Below are 18,112 nucleotides of genomic sequence, written 5' to 3' on the forward strand. Positions count from 1 at the left end.
TGCAAGATAAGGTGCTTAAAATAGTGTTTAAACTACAACCAAGATGACTGAGCGTCCAGAGTCTCGCATGTGTGTGAAGTCACCGCACATTACCGTTGTGTAAACAGCTGATGTCCTTGACTGACCAGGGAACATCCTCGATAATTTGTTGCATTGCCTGTGAAACATAGAAGTACTGTAGAGTAGAAGTACTGTATTACAGGGTAACAGGTACCTCCATTGTATATAAGTACTTAACTTAGTTACTTCTTACCTCTGATAACTAGACCCTAGAAAATTATATCAGCATGTGGTAAAATAAATCTTTATATTCACTATGTATTATTCAATTCAATTCAATTTTTATTTATAGTATCAAATCATAACAACAGTTATCTCGAGATACTTTACAGATCACACTCTAATTTACAATTCCAGTAATTCCCCCAAGAGCAAGCATTTAGGTGGCGAGGAAAAACGTCCTTTTAGGGAGAAACCTCGGACAGACCAGGCTTAATATTGTGTTTGCTAATATTTTGTTACCAAAAGCAAGTTAAACTTTATGAATGTAAAATCTAAAGAGTTTGACATTTTGGTAAATACTTACTGAAAGTTAGATGAGAAGATCAATACCACTCTCTCTATATGTTAAATATGAAGCTAGCCAGCAGCCAGTTAGCTTAGCTTAGCTTAGCTTAGCATAAAGACTTGAAACAGGGAAACAGCTAGCCTAGCTTTGCCTATAGGTAACTAAAAGGTAAAGGTAAATCCACCTATGTAAATTACACAATAGAGTATGATGGTAATTCATGGATTTTTGCAAACTTAACATAATTTACATTCACTCTACTTTGTTTAGGCTACAATTTCCCCAGTGAGAACAGACTTTAATATCAATGTCCCACAGATAAAAACGGGTGTGAATTGTTGTGGTTTATTGAATGTGCATGAATATCAGTTAAAATAATATTAAAATATGCAACATTTAAGTGGAGCTATAAAGAGTAAGTGATTATGACATGCATCATTCCTGACATGAACTCTCACATTTATAGTAGCCTAATTATGATCCTAAAAATATATATGACACCACATGATAATGACACCCTTCAGTTTTTGAAATGAAAAATATTCTCAGTGCTTTTCTGTTACTTAACTGTAGATTAGCGTTATTTAAATAAATGAAAGGCTGCCAGAATGACACTTATTCTTAGGACTGTATTTAACATAAATGTCACCTCATGTTGATAACATCACCACATATTGAGTGTTGAAATCAGTTATATTAAGAACTTGGATTAAATGCACAGTGAGTTCTAGCTATTTTTGAATGAATTGACTATTTTTTACTATTTAATCCTATTTGGCGTGGCTCTGTCTTTAGGCAAAGATCTTGAGTAATTAAGATTTGCTCAATTTATTGTGGTTGCTTCTCATTAGCTGAACTAAATGTCATGGCACGAAACAAAATGTCTCACAAACGTACCGTGTATTTCATAAAGGAAATATCTGCTACCACTTCAACTAATTTAGTCTGTTTGAAGATTTGTGATGCACAATTAGTAAACTTATTTGAAGCAAGAATATAATTAGACGGGGAAGCTGAAGTATTGTGCCTTAGTAGCCTACCTCATATTTCAAATCAATGGTGGCCACTCAGAATGCAAACTGATAATGGCCACTTGAGGTTAAAATAGGTTGAGGTTGAATAATACAAATGTGAATTCCTTTCTTTTGAATAGGACATATTTAGAAGTGCAGACTGCTCTGAATCACAGTGGTGGATTAATGAGCTGGCATCTAAATATGGAAGCTGTCTTTCCGCAGGGAGTATCACTAATTGGTAATGCCTTAAAACGACTAAATGTAGGGCAGCAGTACAAAAAGCAAGTGTGAGAAAGCAAAAAACTGATCTTGTCCCTCAACTCAAGATCAGTCACTACTCAATAGACTATAGGTGTTCTCACCTGACATGACTCTGAGTAACATCATCATTAGTTTTGGTACGCATTAAACAAACAAGATACAACATCTTAGCGAATGAGTCTTCAGATTTTGTTATCGTTGGGTCGAGCCAGGCTAGCTTTTTCCCTGTTTCCAGTCTTTATGCTAAGCTAAGCTAGCCGGCTGCTGGAGGTAGCTTCCCATTAAACCTACAGACATAAGAGTGGTATTGAGCTTCTTATCTAACTCTCGGCAAAAAACCTTTCCGTTTATGTTACATTCATACAGTTTAACATGCTTAGTAACAAAATATATAACGTAAGAACGTGCATTTGTACAAGTTTTCTTTTTTTTCTCACATGCTGACATTTAGTCCTACTACTGCAGTGGAAAAAACATTTATTCAACTAATGTACAATTACTAATATTTGAGTATTTATGCTACTTTATACTTTTACTTTTCTACATTACTATATTACTACAATAAATATGACACATGACGAAATTGCCAATTGCTATATAAAGTAGATTCAATTTGCTTCAGTTTAAACTACATGTGCAATAATAATACAACATTGTAATATACTAATGTAGAAATATAAACATCTGAAAACTAAAACTTTGAATGCAAGATTTATATTGTGGTATTGCTACTTTTGCAAGGCCTAAGTAAAGGATATTAGTTCCCACTGCTGGTTATAAAGCAGCAAAGTGTGTCATCAAATCCAAAACTTGGCTTTTTAAATCTCTAACACTGCTCTGTGGTAAAAATAACAACAACAGGAGAGAAAGATGGAGATAGAGTTATAGAACAAAAAATGTAAGTGGAAATGGAGTTCAAATGAAGACATGGTAGAAAGAAATGAGCACAAAGCCATGCGTGACACACAATCTAATATAGCTCATGTAAGAAAAGATACGTACGCTAGAACACAGGGTTATTCAGCATATCTTATGTTGTTGTCAGTTTATAACATGAAGGGATTTAGGTAATAACAGTGTGGGAGGTTGAGAGACTAATGGTGCCACCCCAGTGAGAAGATCTTTGAAGTCTGACTCCAGGCAGCAGCAGAAGTCGGCTATCCTGAGGCACCCAGAGCTGTGGCGCTGCCATGATGTTGATGCTGGATAAACATCCTTCAGCAATCAACACTACAGGGTGTTGGGGGTTCACACCAGGCCCCAGGATGATAGCTTTCAAGAACTTTTGGTTTGGGTGCAATTAATGTAGCCTACAAAAAGTTAAGCCCAAGATCAGAAAAAGAAGAACTTAAAAAGGATCTGTCAAAAGAAAACATATGGCAAAGAAATATTAATGCCTTGTGTGTTGTCTGTTGGTATTTGCCTTGCAAGCAATATTTTTATTATTCTTCTTCTTATTATTATTATTCAATGTACTGTAAAAAGATAAAGGCCTTCTTCTATATAATGCACTCTTATATGATGAACGAAGAAATCTTATTGACACCACAATAACTGTGTATCGTTGACTGAAATTCACGTGCAAGAAAAGAGTAAATCTTAGGAAATTGGATTTGATTCCTGAGGTTATTATGTTATGCTTGAGATATATATATATATATATATATATATATATATGGATGATTTTAAATCATATCAATCAATGATGTTCATCCATTAGAAGGAAGTTATGGTGTAACTGCTAAAACGCCGCAGGTGAGAGTGAGATTGAGTCTTCCCCAAGAGCAATGGTGTGTCCTTTCATCCTTAAGACACTGGGACACTGACATGATCACTAGAAACTAGGGTCGTTTAAAAAGGCGGGAAAGGTGCAGAATTAAGTTTTCTGGATCATTAAAAGTTACAAATCAGAGGAATCTCAGGCTCATTATGTTGGCCAAAATTGTTACAGTTGTTTTCAATTGCTAAACGACAGTGGGCACAACTGGAGCTACGTGTGCAAAACTCTGACTACAGTCTGCACAGCAGAAGTTCATGTGGACCAAACTCTAGTTCGTTTTTCATTGCTTGAACACAGTTTTCAAAACTCTACACACCTATCCCATGGCTTTAACCACAACCTGCACAACACTGTAGATTTACAGCACTTTGTCCAAATGCTAACACACTGCTGTCTAAACTGTTAACCATGCATTCAAAACAGTATAGATTTCAGCCTGGTGCATTTCAAACACTGCTGATTGCAATGGTTTCTTTTTTTAGACTTGTTAGTGAACACATACTGTATATACAGTATATAGGGAAGGCTCATAAAGCCTTTTTTGGAAATAAAGAAACACCAAATACATTGTACCGTTTGTGAGAAACAGTGAACAGGTAAAAGAGCAAAGATACCAATATGTCCAGGTAAGATGTCTGAGGTTACATACACTTCCTTTACTATAGTTAAACAGCGCACATACTGTTTTTCACAAAGTAATGGATGTGTAAGCAATGGAAAAGCCAGGACATCCAGGACGTACCTTACAGTAAGTTTTTAACTTTTTTTCCAGTCATTACATAAACTACTACAGGCAAAATAAAATGATATATCTTATTGAAGCAAACTGCTGATTTTCATTCCTTTTTGTTTCCTAAAAAAACTGGTATGTTATAAAATAAAAATTATTTTCTTTAAAGAAACTATTGATTAGTGTGAAGTCACTTAAATTATACATACTGTAAAGATGAAAAGTGTTTTAATTTCTGTACTGGTGTTTTTACACTCAGTGTGTTCTGAGTGACAGTGTGTGTTATCTAGATGAGGATCGTTCAAAGTGTTTGGCTGCACTGAGCCTGTTTTGAGACGTGTGTGAAGAGTTGTGTTACTTGGAATGAGTTTTGCAGGAGATGTGAACTGATTAGCTCAGGTGACTGTTGGTAATGCAGACTATAACTAACTAGTGGTTAGAGTTTTCCACGTGGCTTCAGTTGTGACCACTGTTGTTAAGCAATCGAAAAAAACTGTAAGAGTTTACTGCACACTCAGATTTAGTCTCTATTGTTGAAAGTGTTTGAATGAATAGTATTAAAAGTGAAAGTACTTTGCAATATAAAGTATTGTTAGTCAAGGCTCATACGTTTGATAAAAATCAATGTCATGTAAAGAATAAATGGAGAGTGTAGAACAGAAAGTCATATCTGTCACATCTAATATAAGAAGAAAGTGGTCACATTGATTTTTTATGCAGACACATTCTGTGTGCATTTAAGCTGGTGATCTGAGCAAGTAGCACAAGGCTGTGGGCTCAAAAATAAGATCACATCAATTTAATCGGACAGGCTGAGTGGCTTCATTTTCAATGCTGCAGAATTTCCCCCAAAATATAGAACATGAGTAAGTTTGTCTACCTGGAGCTAGTCTCGCTTTGCAAACAGATAGGGATTTAAAACAACACTTCAAGCACCAGGTGACACTACAAAGACAAGTCAATTAGCTAAATCCACACTATATATACGTTCATTCTGATGAACACCTTGCAATCAAAGCAGTAATTGTGTTACAGATCAAGAAAATCAGTGTGTGTGTGTGTGTGTGTGTGTGTGTGTGTGTGTGTGTGTGTGTGTGTGTGTGTGCATGTGTTGTTGCTGCTGCTGCTGTACCTTATTAGTTTTTTCTGTCAAAGCTCCAGATCTCTCCTCCTCAGTAACAATGTTTTTAATTGGTAATTTCTGCACCACTGGCAAAAATGTGAAACTCAAATGGGAGGACACTCCTTTTGAAACCTGTAAAACAGAGAGGAGAGGAAAAAATTGTCCACATGTTACAAGCTCTTGATTATAATTTCTAATATTCTTTACTTACAGTAAATGATGAGTCATGCACAATGGGACTTCTTATCTGTTAAAGTTTAAGGGGTCATGTCGAGCTCTCCATAAAATCCATGTTTCAGTCACTCACAGTTGAATACCACTGCATTTCAGCTTCTTTCTATAGCCCGCCACTAATGAACCATCATCACACTGCCACCAAAGATCAGGCACCCTGCAGCTCAAAACTTCGCAACACCCAGACTTAATGAGGAGTGATGAGTTGCAATTATATCAGCTCATGTTCTCGTCTGCTCAAGGCACCTTACCACACACATATTTTTCTTGTGCTGTGCTGTTAGTTTGGGTAAAACTTGTTGAATATTATGCAGAAACTCTGTAATAAGAAGCCAAATATGCTTCTCTATGTTAAATAACATGAGCAGCTTTGTAATCTATGGGCCTTTTCCACTGCAGGAACTAAACAACTCAATGTATAGCTATTGTCAGGGGTGGTTTCCACTGTTCTCAATTTCAACGCTGTTTAGGAGATTATATAAAAGTTCCAGGTACTCTGGCATCTTTGCTGGCAATGCTGTCGATAATGATTGGTCAAGCACTTGTGTCGTCACATCATTAAAAAAAAAATGTTTTGTTGCTGTACATAAAACATAAGCCAGGCTGTTTCTAGGATTTATTAACCTGTTCTACAGCATTCCAACTATTGTTATTCGGTTCTTTATTTTTCTTATTCCGTATGTTTTTTGGCTCTCCGTAACTTCTGCATACTATCAGCTATTTAAACCATTCAACTTTTAAAATGTTCAGCTCTTTCAGCTAATGATGGGACTTCTTCAACTTTTTTTCTACTATTTATACTTTTAAAAATATTCAGCTTTTTAACACTTTTTGAAGTCAATGAGAGCATGCTTCAACTCCTTAAAATCTTCCGCTCCCAAAAGTTTCAACTCCTTCATACTTTCACCTACAGACGCCAAACAAACTTTAAAATGTTCACAAAATATTCAGCTATCCAAACGTATCTTTTCAGTTTGATATCTTTTACAGTTTTTGTGAAAAAGCTGTTTAAGTTTAGTGATCTTTTCAGGATTTTGTATCAATTAAACAGAGTATGTGGTTTCTTAGAGTGATGATGTCATTATTCAGAGTGTGAAGCTTCAAAAAAATTATCTTTGTCCCTTCTCCTGAAATTGCTCTCACGCCCACAATATCTACTTGTTATACACAATTTATACATCAAAACGTAGGCATTTTTGTCTAGTTTCAGACAATCTGAGAGTAACACATTTTTATCCATCCGCAACAATGATAAAAGTCCTGCATATTTTCCAGCGAAGAGCAGAAAGAACCACTTTTTTAAATCGCTGATATGCCCACATTTTTACATTTAACCATATAAATTTTATACCGATACGTTCACAAAGGCTTCCTGTTTCCCACGGTGAAGTCACTGTATGGATAGCGTGTACTGTTTTGGAGTTATTAAGGCTTGTTTGAAGAGATCTTTATCAGCTTTCTCAGACTGGATCTCACTGTATACCAATGTTTCTCCTTTACCAGGTGTGCTAATTATAGATCAAAGGAAGGCCAAGGCTTGATTACAGCTGGAGGAACACCTGCTGCTCCTCCTTCTAGCATGACACAGCAATTTTTCATTACAATCACAGATAGGAATAGAACAACAACAACATGTTACAATTGGTTCGATTTACAATATATTGTCTGTCAGTCTCTCAGTCTGTCTCTCTCTCTCTCCCTGTCTCTTTTCTCTCTCTCTCTCTCTCCTTCTCTCTCCCTCCCGGTCTCTCTCTCTCTCTTTTTCTCTCTCTCTCTCCTTCTCTCTCCATCCCTCCTTCTCTCGCCCTGTCTCTCCCTCCCCCTCTCTCTCTCTTTCTCTCTCTATCCCTCTCTCTCTTTCCCTCTCTCTGTCACTCGCCCCCTCTCTCTCTCTATTCCTCTCTCTCTTTCCTTATCTTTCTCTCTCTCTTTGTCTCTCCCTCTCTCTCTCATCCCCCTCTCTCCCCCCTCTCTCTCTTTCCCTCTCTCCCACTTTCTCTTTCCCTCTCTCCCTGTCCCTCTCTCCTTCTCTCTCCATCCTCCCTACCTCCCCCTCTCCCTCCCCCTCTCTATCTCTCTTTCTTTCCCTCTGCCTGTCTCTCCTTCTCTATCCCCCTTCTCTCTCTATCCCTCTCTCTCTTTCCCTCTTTCGCTCTCCTTCTCCCTCTCTCGTTGTCTCTCCCTTTCTCTCTCATCTCCCCTCTCTCTTTTTCTCTCTCTCTTTCCCTTCCGCTCTCTCACTCCCTCTCTCCCTTCCTCCTTCTGTCTCTCCCTCCAGGGTCATTTGTGATATGTGATTTCATCCATGTATATAGCCCGTTTCTTTTCAGACAATATATCCACCTCTCAGCTCTTTAGGGTCATGTTTGTTTGTTCTATGGAATGGATATGGCTGATAATAATACAAAGTATTCAAACTTTCAGCCTTTTTAGTCAATTTTAGTCAAAGTCTATCTTTCCTCTCCTTTTCCCCTCCTCTCTTTACTCTCTCTCTCCTTCTCTCTTTATTCTCTTTCTCTGCTCTCCAGATGTTTCAGCAGTTCAGTGCAATGCATTTGAGCTTTAAGATTTTTCATACAATTTGTTTCATATTTCTGCATATGTGAGTCATTATCAGTTAGAAAATATACTCATATGTTCTACATATTTTGTCTTATGCAACCTTTAAAGCCAACAGTTCAGTTTAGCATAAGCTTTTAACTTTTTAATGAAATTCATACTTATTAAAACAATTTCCACTTTTTCAACTATTCTCACTACTTCAACTTCTTCTTACGGATTTGAGCTATTCAACCAGTTTAGCTTTAGCAATTCAGCTATTCAGCCAACACAGTTTCACTCCCTACTCGTCAAATGTATGACGCATGGTCAAGGACCCTGGCGTCAAGTTTCAACGAAATAGGGGTACCCTTGACGTTATTTTTCGACGAGGGGGGTCCGTCAGATAGACATTCATGTTATTCCCTCACCGTCGGATATCGACGAAAGAAAAAAACACGCCCCCGCCCCTTAACTCGAAATCTGTGACAGTTATTGGTATTTTTACCGCTGTTTTAATCAACAATATTCACGAGATAGTATCATGGTTTATATGTATTTCTTTTTATGTTATTATTTCGGCATATTTCGGCCAGGGAAGCTGGATTGCTTTTTTGTTGATTTATATTTTTTAAACTATAATGCTACATCTATCAACATTTATTTAGATGTTATCATTGTATTCATTTCTTTACTTTAATAATATTATTTCGGTCTTATTACCGGTGAAATATTACAGTATATGCTGTAATATAGAACATTACGATATGATCCGAGCAGGAAGCATTCAAAGCCGATAGGCCTATCCCCCAATGCAATGCGGCCATTCATTTCAAAGAATTGGGCAGCGATCAGCTGGTCTTTAACGCCAGGATCGCTTCAATATACATATATACAGTCAGTGATTGTGTCACCAGCAACAACACGTTGCTCAGTTTTGTTCCAGTAAGTTATGAACCATAATAACGTTTAAACGAATCCGCGGAAAACTCCGGAAGTGACGTAGTACGTCCCGCTCAGCGGATACGAAGATAAAAATATATAATATTCGTAATATTGATGTTTTTTTCTAACGTTGTATGTGAGGAGTTAAACAATAAAGATAGTTATAATAATAAAATACAGTTTCATGTATTTGTCTCTTATATTGTGTGCTCGGCCGGCCGGCGGGCGGCCTCAATCTGAAGTGGAATCAAGCCATTTCACGGCAGACAGCAGAAAGAGGAGGAACGAGAGTCCCCCCACCCACCCGGAAAAACTACAAGTGCTCAAGCTTTGTAACAGCTTCTGTGGCGTTTCTTATGGGAGTTGTAGTTTTAAAGTATATTGGTATATTTCTCATAAGTAGAAGTTGGCAGTGTATAATTTTGGATACGCCCTGGGGTTTTTTGGGATGGAGAACACACTGGTGTCATCAGATTTTAAAAATCGAATCGTTAAATAGGTGAATATAGCTTATTACCATATTTGACAGTGCTTACAGTGGATAAACTTTGGTGACCATATCTACATGACAGCTGAGGTCCAGAGCTTTCTATAACAGCTGGTTTTATGTGTGTAGAACCTTCTGTTGCTAAATGACAGGCCTTCATACATGTACTGGGTTCAAGGTTCAGAGGTCAATATTTCAAAGCAGGAGTAATGTATCCTCTTCAGACTGACATATGTTCCTCTCCTTTCCAACGATGTGTTTGCTATAGTCCTACGACAACGTTTTAATTTTTACACATCATGGAGACCACTTAGCAGGAGATAGCCTACTTTATTGTCCCCAGAGGTATATTTGCCTTGAGTTCAAATGCTTCACAAATAACACTTGACATATTGTTTTATCATACAGCTGACATACTTAAAATAAAAACAACATGAACAAAGTGATATAGGCTAGACTGAAGCACATCACACAGCAACAATCTATTGCTCATCTTTCACAAACAGTGACAAGAGCAACACAACCATGCTTCATATCATGAAGCTATTGCACACCCTCAATCTCAAGCAACATTATTTTAAGTTTTAATTGAGGTAGGTCCAAATTAGGCCTATATCATCATCAACGTTTTTATAGTTTAGAAATGTTAAGTTTACCCATATCTTCTGCCAGAGGATAAGAGCTCATACTTGGCATGGAGAATAAAGATAGAGCAGACCATATTCTGTGTGCTTGCCTGGAGAGACTGGTTTCTATTCCTCTACACAACCTTCATGAGACTCATAATACAATTCTCTGTAATGCAGCCTTGTATAACATAAACCATCTGATTCACCGTGGGTGTCTGCTCTAAATGATAACACACACTTTCAACACGGGCCTTCCAGCCAAAGGTGCATGTTGTCCATATGAACACCATTGGGCCTATAGGAGCAGAGCCGATGGATTGGTTCATCATATATGACCTCTGATATCCTCTGACCCAGCTCTATCTCGAGAGTTACCTCATCTTCAGTTTCAAAGGGGGGGGCAGCTTTTCTTAGACATGAGTAGGGGGGGGCACCAAGGAAAAAAGGAACCACTGCTCTGACCCATGTCATGACCCTTTTCTCAGCTTGTGAAATGGTTGAATGAGATGTGTGAGTTTTGTCTTTGTGCAGTAGGGCTGAGGTAGAAGTGTGCCAAAAATGCCATACAAATGTTGTATATGTATACATACCCAAACAAAGCTATATACATCTTACTCAGTGAACAAAAACCTCGGTAACAATCTGCTTATCCTTTTAATTTCCTGAAAATGCTTCTTAAAACTAGTCCCTTCTTAATTTTGAAAAGGTAGTCTCAGTAAAGGCTACAAAGGTTAGGATGGCTACAAGCTGTAACCACGGTGATTGATATGAGGATCATGTTCTGAATATAATAATGAATATGTTAGGCCTACCATAAATTGATATTTCAAAAAAAAAGTAATTTATTTAAAACAACTAATAATGCAGTGTGATTTTAAATCAAACTAAGTCCCACACATAAATATACTTATGTTTTTCCCCTTTAGTCTTTGCTATTAATATTCATCAACTGCAAAATTAGAAAATTGCGTTTTTAAATAACTATGTATGGAAAATAAAATAAAAAATGCTTCTCTTTGTATATTGTTTTTCACAACAGTACAATTCAAAACAAATGCAAATTAGTCAAACAAGCCATTAGGCTGTATTTCTAAACACTCAACTGTAGGTTTTTTATATAGTATATATAAGGCAAATAAAAGTGCTAAATATAAAACACAATTTTTTCATTATTAGTATTTTATTGTGTAAATTCTCACGTACAACTTGAAACATTCTTTCACAGACGAGATGTGGAATTTCCACGTCACTTCCGCGGATTCGTTTAAACGTAGACAAATACACTGAAACTGTATTTTAATATTATAACAATCTTTATTGTTTAACTCCTCAAATACAACATTAGAAAAAAACATTAATATTACGAATGTTAGGCCTATATATTTTTATCTTCGTATCCGCCGAGCGGGACGTACTACGTCACTTCCGGAGTTTTTCGCGGATTCGTTTAAACGTTATTATGGTTCATAACTTACTGGAATAAAACTGAGCAACGTGTTGTTGCTGGTGACACAATCACTGACTGTATATATGTATATTGAAGCGATCCTGGCGTTAAAGACCAGCTGATCGCTGCCCGATTCTTTGAAATGAATGGCCGCATTGCATTGGGGGATAGGCCTATCGGCTTTGAATGCTTCCTGCTCGGATCATATCGTAATGTTCTGTATTACAGCATATACTGTAATATTTCACCGGTAATAAGACCGAAATAATATTATTAAAGTAAAGAAATGAATACCATGATAACATCTAAATAAATGTTGATAGATGTAGCATTATAGTTTAAAAATATAAATCAACAAAAAAAACAATCCAGCTTCCCTGGCCGAAATATACCGAAATAATAACATAAAAAGAAATACATATAAACCATGATACTATCTCGTGAATAATGTTGATTAAAACAGCGGTTATTGGGCTAAAAATACCAATAACTGTCACAGATTTCGAAAGTTAAGGGGCGGGGGCGTTTTTTTTTTCTTTCGTCGATATCCGACGGTGAGGGAATAACATGAATGTCTATCTGACGGACCCCCCTCGTCGAAAAATAACGTCAAGGGTACCCCTATTTCGTTGAAACTTGACGCCAGGGTCCTTGACCATGCGTCATACATTTGACGAGTAGGGAGTGAGACTGTGTTGATTCAGCATTCCCACGCATTTTCTGCAGGAAATGCAATTTCTATTTCTATATGCTAAGCTAATCGCCTGCTGGTTGTATATGGAGTTATATTACTGTCATTAGTCAAGAGCGCATTATTTCAATTTGAGAGCATTTCTCCCTGATATTACGTTCAGATTTCTTGCTCTCACACTTGTGCTCGGAGTAGAGCCGCTGCTCCTTCGCGTCGCAAGGAGCCAGTTGAGGTGGTTCGGGCATCTGGTAAGGATGCCCCCTGGGCGCCTCCAGGCACGTCCAGCTGGGAGGAGGCCTCGGGGAAGACCCATGACTAGGTCGAGGGATTATATCTCTGGTTAATGTTGCTTGGGAAAGGGAAGTTTGGGGTCCCCTGCTGGAGCTGCTCCCCCCGCGACCCGACACCGGATAAGCGGACGAAGATGGATGGATGGATGGATGTGTCTACATCAACCAGCGGAGGCTGTGTGATTTATTTTTAGACAGGATCTCAAGTATGTGCTACAATAGCTCCACTGATTAGTTAAGGAACTTTCAGTGCCCTTACCCTCCAGTTTGAATGTTGCAGTTGTCAACACGGTGGAGAGAAGAATCGTGATCAGTTAATAAAGAAAAGCGGAAGTAGCCTACTTTTGACGAGTATGTGCTTTGATTGCTGCAGTGAGAATAAATAGGAAATGTTTTCCATTGCTCACATTTATATACAACAAATAGAATGGCTCAACAGTCGTCTCCACAGATTCAATTTTCTTGCAATTTATGTAATGTAAGCTTAGCAAAGTCTGGAAACATATGGATGTTCTGATTGAATTTACATTTTTACAACTCTAATTCCTTCAAGATTATAGGCGCAGAGATGTTACTTATCTTTGATGGCAAAGCTTTTACCATTACAATTCACAGATCCACCTCTTTATGCATTTTAGCCTGGGTGCTGAAAATGGACCCATTATCACTTATGTGAATGCTGCCGTGTACACCCACTAAACTACGCAGTTTCAGGAAAAGCTGGGAGCCAGATTTAACAGGTCATCTCTGTGGACTGTGAAGAGGTTTCAAAGTATGGAACTGCTTCTCTCTGGGGTTGTTTAATAATCAACACCAACGTGGTTTTAGCCCCTTTTCATTTTTACAGAGGACACCACGTATCCGTTTGGCAATTAAACTAATCTTGGATAATGGCATCTTTTAGTAATCATGTGATAAAAATGACATCCAGGGTGCTAAAAGCTTGTCATCAGTCAGGAGTTGCTGCACCAGAAAGATGTGTTAAAAACATAAAGCTCCTTTCATCTACATCACATGCCGGCAGAGCTCTCACTGTAGTTAGTATTGGGATCACTCGAAAACTGGTGCAAATTCAACAAAGTATTTCCTTCTTATGAATCTCTCAATATTTTGGCTTATTTCTTTCAGGGAGTAAGATGAGAAGATCAGTACCACTCTCAGATCTGTATGCTAAATATGAAGCTACAACTATGGAGTTATATTACTCTCATTAGTCAAGAGCGTATTATTTCAATTTGAGAGCATTTCTCACTGATATTACGTCCAGATTTCTTGCTCTCACACCCAAATAGTCACTGCTCGCACTCAAAACCTTGCTCTCACACTCAAATATTCACTGCTCGTGCTTGGATTTGCTCTGCTTGTGCTCAAACTTTCTGCTTGGACTCAGATATGTTGTTATTTGGACAGATTTCCTGCTCTCAGCTTTGAACCTTCTCCTCGCACTCAGGCTGATTCTGCTCGCTTGCAAAGTTTCTGCTCTCGGATTTCTCCTGCGCGCTTGGATTTTTTTGTGTTATAACCCTGCCAAAAGTCAACAACCAATAGAATGCCAGCTGTAGTGTTGACCAATGAAATGATCCCTGCCCCGTTGAGGGTGCGTTTGTTTTACTTTAGAACGTCTATTGAGGGCGGCTGTTCTGTAACCAAGTTTATATATCCCAGCGCCGTTTATAGCTTTATTATAAGTATATGTCAACAATGTGCACAGAATGGTCGACACACTTTCACCTGCACCCATCAGGAAACAGGAGAAAGCTTTGAAGAGGGACATATGAATTTATGTCCACAACTACGAGGGTGAGTAATAACATAACTTAAGCAGCTAGCTAGCTATCTAGCATATGGCGCTAGCATATAGCCTAGCTTGATGTTCATAAACAAATAGATTTTCCTTATTGTAGAAAATGTCAGTGATCAATGATTACCAAATTTCTCTCTCATATTGCTCCTCATAACCACTGAAAACTGTCAAAAAATCTAACCCAAAGTCAAATTATTATTGACGTTATGGGACTGATAACTGACTGATATCTGATTGATCATTGTTTAGGTACATTAAACCACGTTAAGCTTTTTCACGTTAAGCGTTAGAATGTCCCGGCTGCAGTTGAGGGAAACTGTAGCCTTCACATAACAAATATGGCTATGAAATAGAACATGAAATACATAAATGAGGCAATACATATATAGGCATTAGTCATTATAGTTCAATAGCCTAAATACATATGTATATATATTAGGGCTGTCAATCGATTAAAAAAAATTAACTAATTAATTGCACAATTTGCTGTAATTAATCGCGATTAATCGTTTTTTTTAAATTGAGACTGAAGCTTATAATAATGGATATTTAAATGCTAAATCACTTAACTTTGCAAATATGAAGAAAAAAACAAACAAGGAAAGGTTCTGCTAAGTTCAGAATGTTTAATATCTTTCAGAACAACAGCAGCAACAATTTGGCTTAGTCCTGCTTAGAAACTGTCTGACTTGAGAGCAGATTTTTGTCACCGTCCCCGGCTGCTGTCGCCTGCTCTCGTCTACTTTACAGGCGAGGCGCAGTTCATCTCCAACGAGCCTATGTTCAGTCGCCGGCAGGGCAGTTGGGACTCACCCGGAAATGGCGAGCAGGATGAGGTGACTAGAGTCTCTCAAAATCTGACGAAAATCTTCTAAAATGACCTTTGTTGAGCTGAAATGAAGACAGATTCAGCAACTGCACGGCCTATTTCTCGCTTAAAATGTTTTCAGAAACATGTTTCAGTGAACTATTTTAGTACAATATGAGATTGTATTCTGAACGGCCACCATGACAGTCTGGCTTTGGATTTCCGGAGAAAACAAACCCATGTGACGCGTTCGTCAAATCAGCTGCCGGTTTTCATTACTTGGGCAACAATACAGAGTAGCGCCGCCTGCTGTTATGGAGGCGTATTACGTTTCTCAGCCACCACATGAAGTAAACAAACACAGCTGCGTTAATTTTGTAAATTTTTTTTAACGAGTTAAATATTAAAAAATTAACGCAAAAATTAACGCGTTAATTTTGACAGCCCTAATATATATAATATATATACTTATATTTATTTCCGGGGACTTTGATTTATTACGTCTATTTATATGCACGTTATATTCAAAGGAAGTTTGGTTATCTCACAGACTCAGACTAAAAGCAGCAGCAAGCCTGTCTGACATCAGTGCATCATAGCATATCACTATCTGCAAAGAAAATAAAATATGAATAAATCACGAGCGCGGCAGATTCCCAGGTCCGCTAGAGCGGGTAACGCCAGCTCTGCAGACGGACCAGAGTCAGTCAGCACTGGGGAGCGAACCGCGGGGACCGAGGGCACAGGGCTGGTGGCTAGCTGCTAGCTAGCTGCAGCAGCAGCTAATATTAGAATAGACCCAGCACCGGAGGTCTGAGCCCCATGATCTGATCCCGAACCGCCGGTGACTCTCTGCCAGATCAGCAAGCTTACGGTAGCAACAGAAAGTTTGCTGGGATTGGTAACGTTACATCCGTGAACTGAAATTCTGTTTCCTCAGCTGGTTCGACTCTCTTGGGGCGAAGTTGTCTGCGGCGGGTAGAGACAGAGAGATTTTATGAAATAAAATTCCATCCAAGCATTATCAAGAGTACAGGTTTCCAAACACTGGTAGGCTACGCTGGCGCTGTTGCCTTGGAAATGACAACATCCGGTCTCTGAATATGAAAAAAACCAAGCCTTATTTCGTTTCTATTTTTGAGTGTTTTTTTTTGTTATGAAATAGAAAATGAAAATCACAGCATATTTTAAATTTCTCCCATCCCCTTTTGACCATGAAAAGGAAAAAACGCCTTGTATTTCAATTTCAAATTTTGTATTTTAAAACGAAAATCAAATAACAATTTGTTTTGTTTTTTGATACCTGTTTATGAAATGAAAATCGAATGAAAAATTACACGGACCCAGTCTGTTAAGTACAATTTCACCACTAATAAAACAGATCTAGAAATTATATGCTTTATTTGCAACTTAAATGTTATTTTTTTAATTAATACAAAGCAAAATGAGCAGAAAAGAACAAGTATTTTGTTTGTTTGTTTCTCTTCTTCCAGGTGTGACTGAAGTACCCCTGTTGAGCTGCATCACAGCTGCACTATGTGCATGGACCAGTGTTGTTCGAGTCAGTACATTAGTCACCTGTGTGCAGAGGACAGGCAGCAGTGGCACAAACCAAGAAGGTTGGAAAGTCTGATAATAATGTAATTGTAAAAAAAATATAATATAATAGTAAAATCATGTTACACACACTGTTTCTTGCTTAAATTCACAGGGTGCACAACCAGGCCTGGGAGAGAAAATTACTAATGTCCACAAAACCAAATCAGAGAAGGTAAGGTAAGATAGTAATGATGTTAAAGAAAGCTAAGAGCAATTAAGGTAAAGTTATGAGGTAGTGGCAAGCTAAAGTGACGTATAGTCAATAGCATGGAGTCAAGTCAACAGTTTACACCAGAATAATATATACTGTGATTACGTAATGATACTGTTGTCTGTACTAATATAACAAAACAAAAAAATAATATAATGTATGATGCAGTATGGAGAACAACCGAGTCCCATATGAACCCAAGAGACTTTTATTGCAGCTGTTTAATGATGTTCACTACAAACAAAACTTGCAGATGGTTGTAGTCTGTAGTCAGCCATACAGTAGGTAGATCTGGAGCAGATGGTTGTAGTCTGTAGTCAGCCATACAGTAGGTAGATCTGGACCAGATGGTTGTAGTCTGTAGTCAGCCATACAGTAGGTAGATCTGGAGCAGATGGTTGTAGTCTGTAGTCAGCCGTACAGTAGGTAGATCTGGAGCAGATGGTTGTAGTCTGTAGTCAGCCATACAGTAGGTAGATCTGGAGCAGATGGTTGTAGTCTGTAGTCAGCCGTACAGTAGGTAGATCTGGAGCAGATGGTTGTAGTCTGTAATCAGCCATACAGTAGGTAGATCTGGAGCAGATGGTTGTAGTCTGTAGTCAGCCGTACAGTAGGTAGATCTGGAGCAGATGGTTGTAGTCTGTAGTCAGCCATACAGTAGGTAGATCTGGAGTAGCAGGGTGAATTCTAGCTATCATGGGTTGGTGATATGACACACACAGATCAACAGGGGTTGAGCCCCTCAGCCCCACCTGGATGAAAAGAAAGTAAAACAAAATACTTGTTTTTTCATTTCAGTTTGCATTGTATTAATTAAACAAATAACTGCTTTTTAAGGAACAAATAAGAAACCATATAATTTCTAGATCTGTTTTTGTTATAGTGGTGAAATTGTACTTAATGTTACAACTTTTTAAACAGACTGATATGAATCCATCATTTTCAGACTAA

The 18,112-nt window shown here is 38.0% G+C and overlaps 1 protein-coding gene across 7 annotated transcripts in view; it reads right to left on the reverse strand.

Annotated features, from left to right (window-relative positions):
• The window catches only part of mlip (muscular LMNA-interacting protein), a 43,397-nt gene that overhangs the window by 13,632 nt on the left and 11,653 nt on the right, over positions 1 to 18,112 (reverse strand). For all 7 annotated transcript variants that reach the window (XR_003694721.1, XM_028603353.1, XM_028603354.1 and 4 more), the window contains exon 2: positions 5,488 to 5,610. Coding sequence is in view for 6 of the 7 variants with exons in the window: in XM_028603353.1 (XP_028459154.1) it covers positions 5,488 to 5,610 (123 nt within the window). In the remaining variant the exon portion in view is untranslated. The remainder of the gene's footprint in view (positions 1 to 5,487; positions 5,611 to 18,112) is intronic.

This window comes from Perca flavescens, chromosome 17 (assembly GCF_004354835.1).
Source record: "Perca flavescens isolate YP-PL-M2 chromosome 17, PFLA_1.0, whole genome shotgun sequence".
NCBI lineage: Eukaryota > Metazoa > Chordata > Actinopteri > Perciformes > Percidae > Perca > Perca flavescens.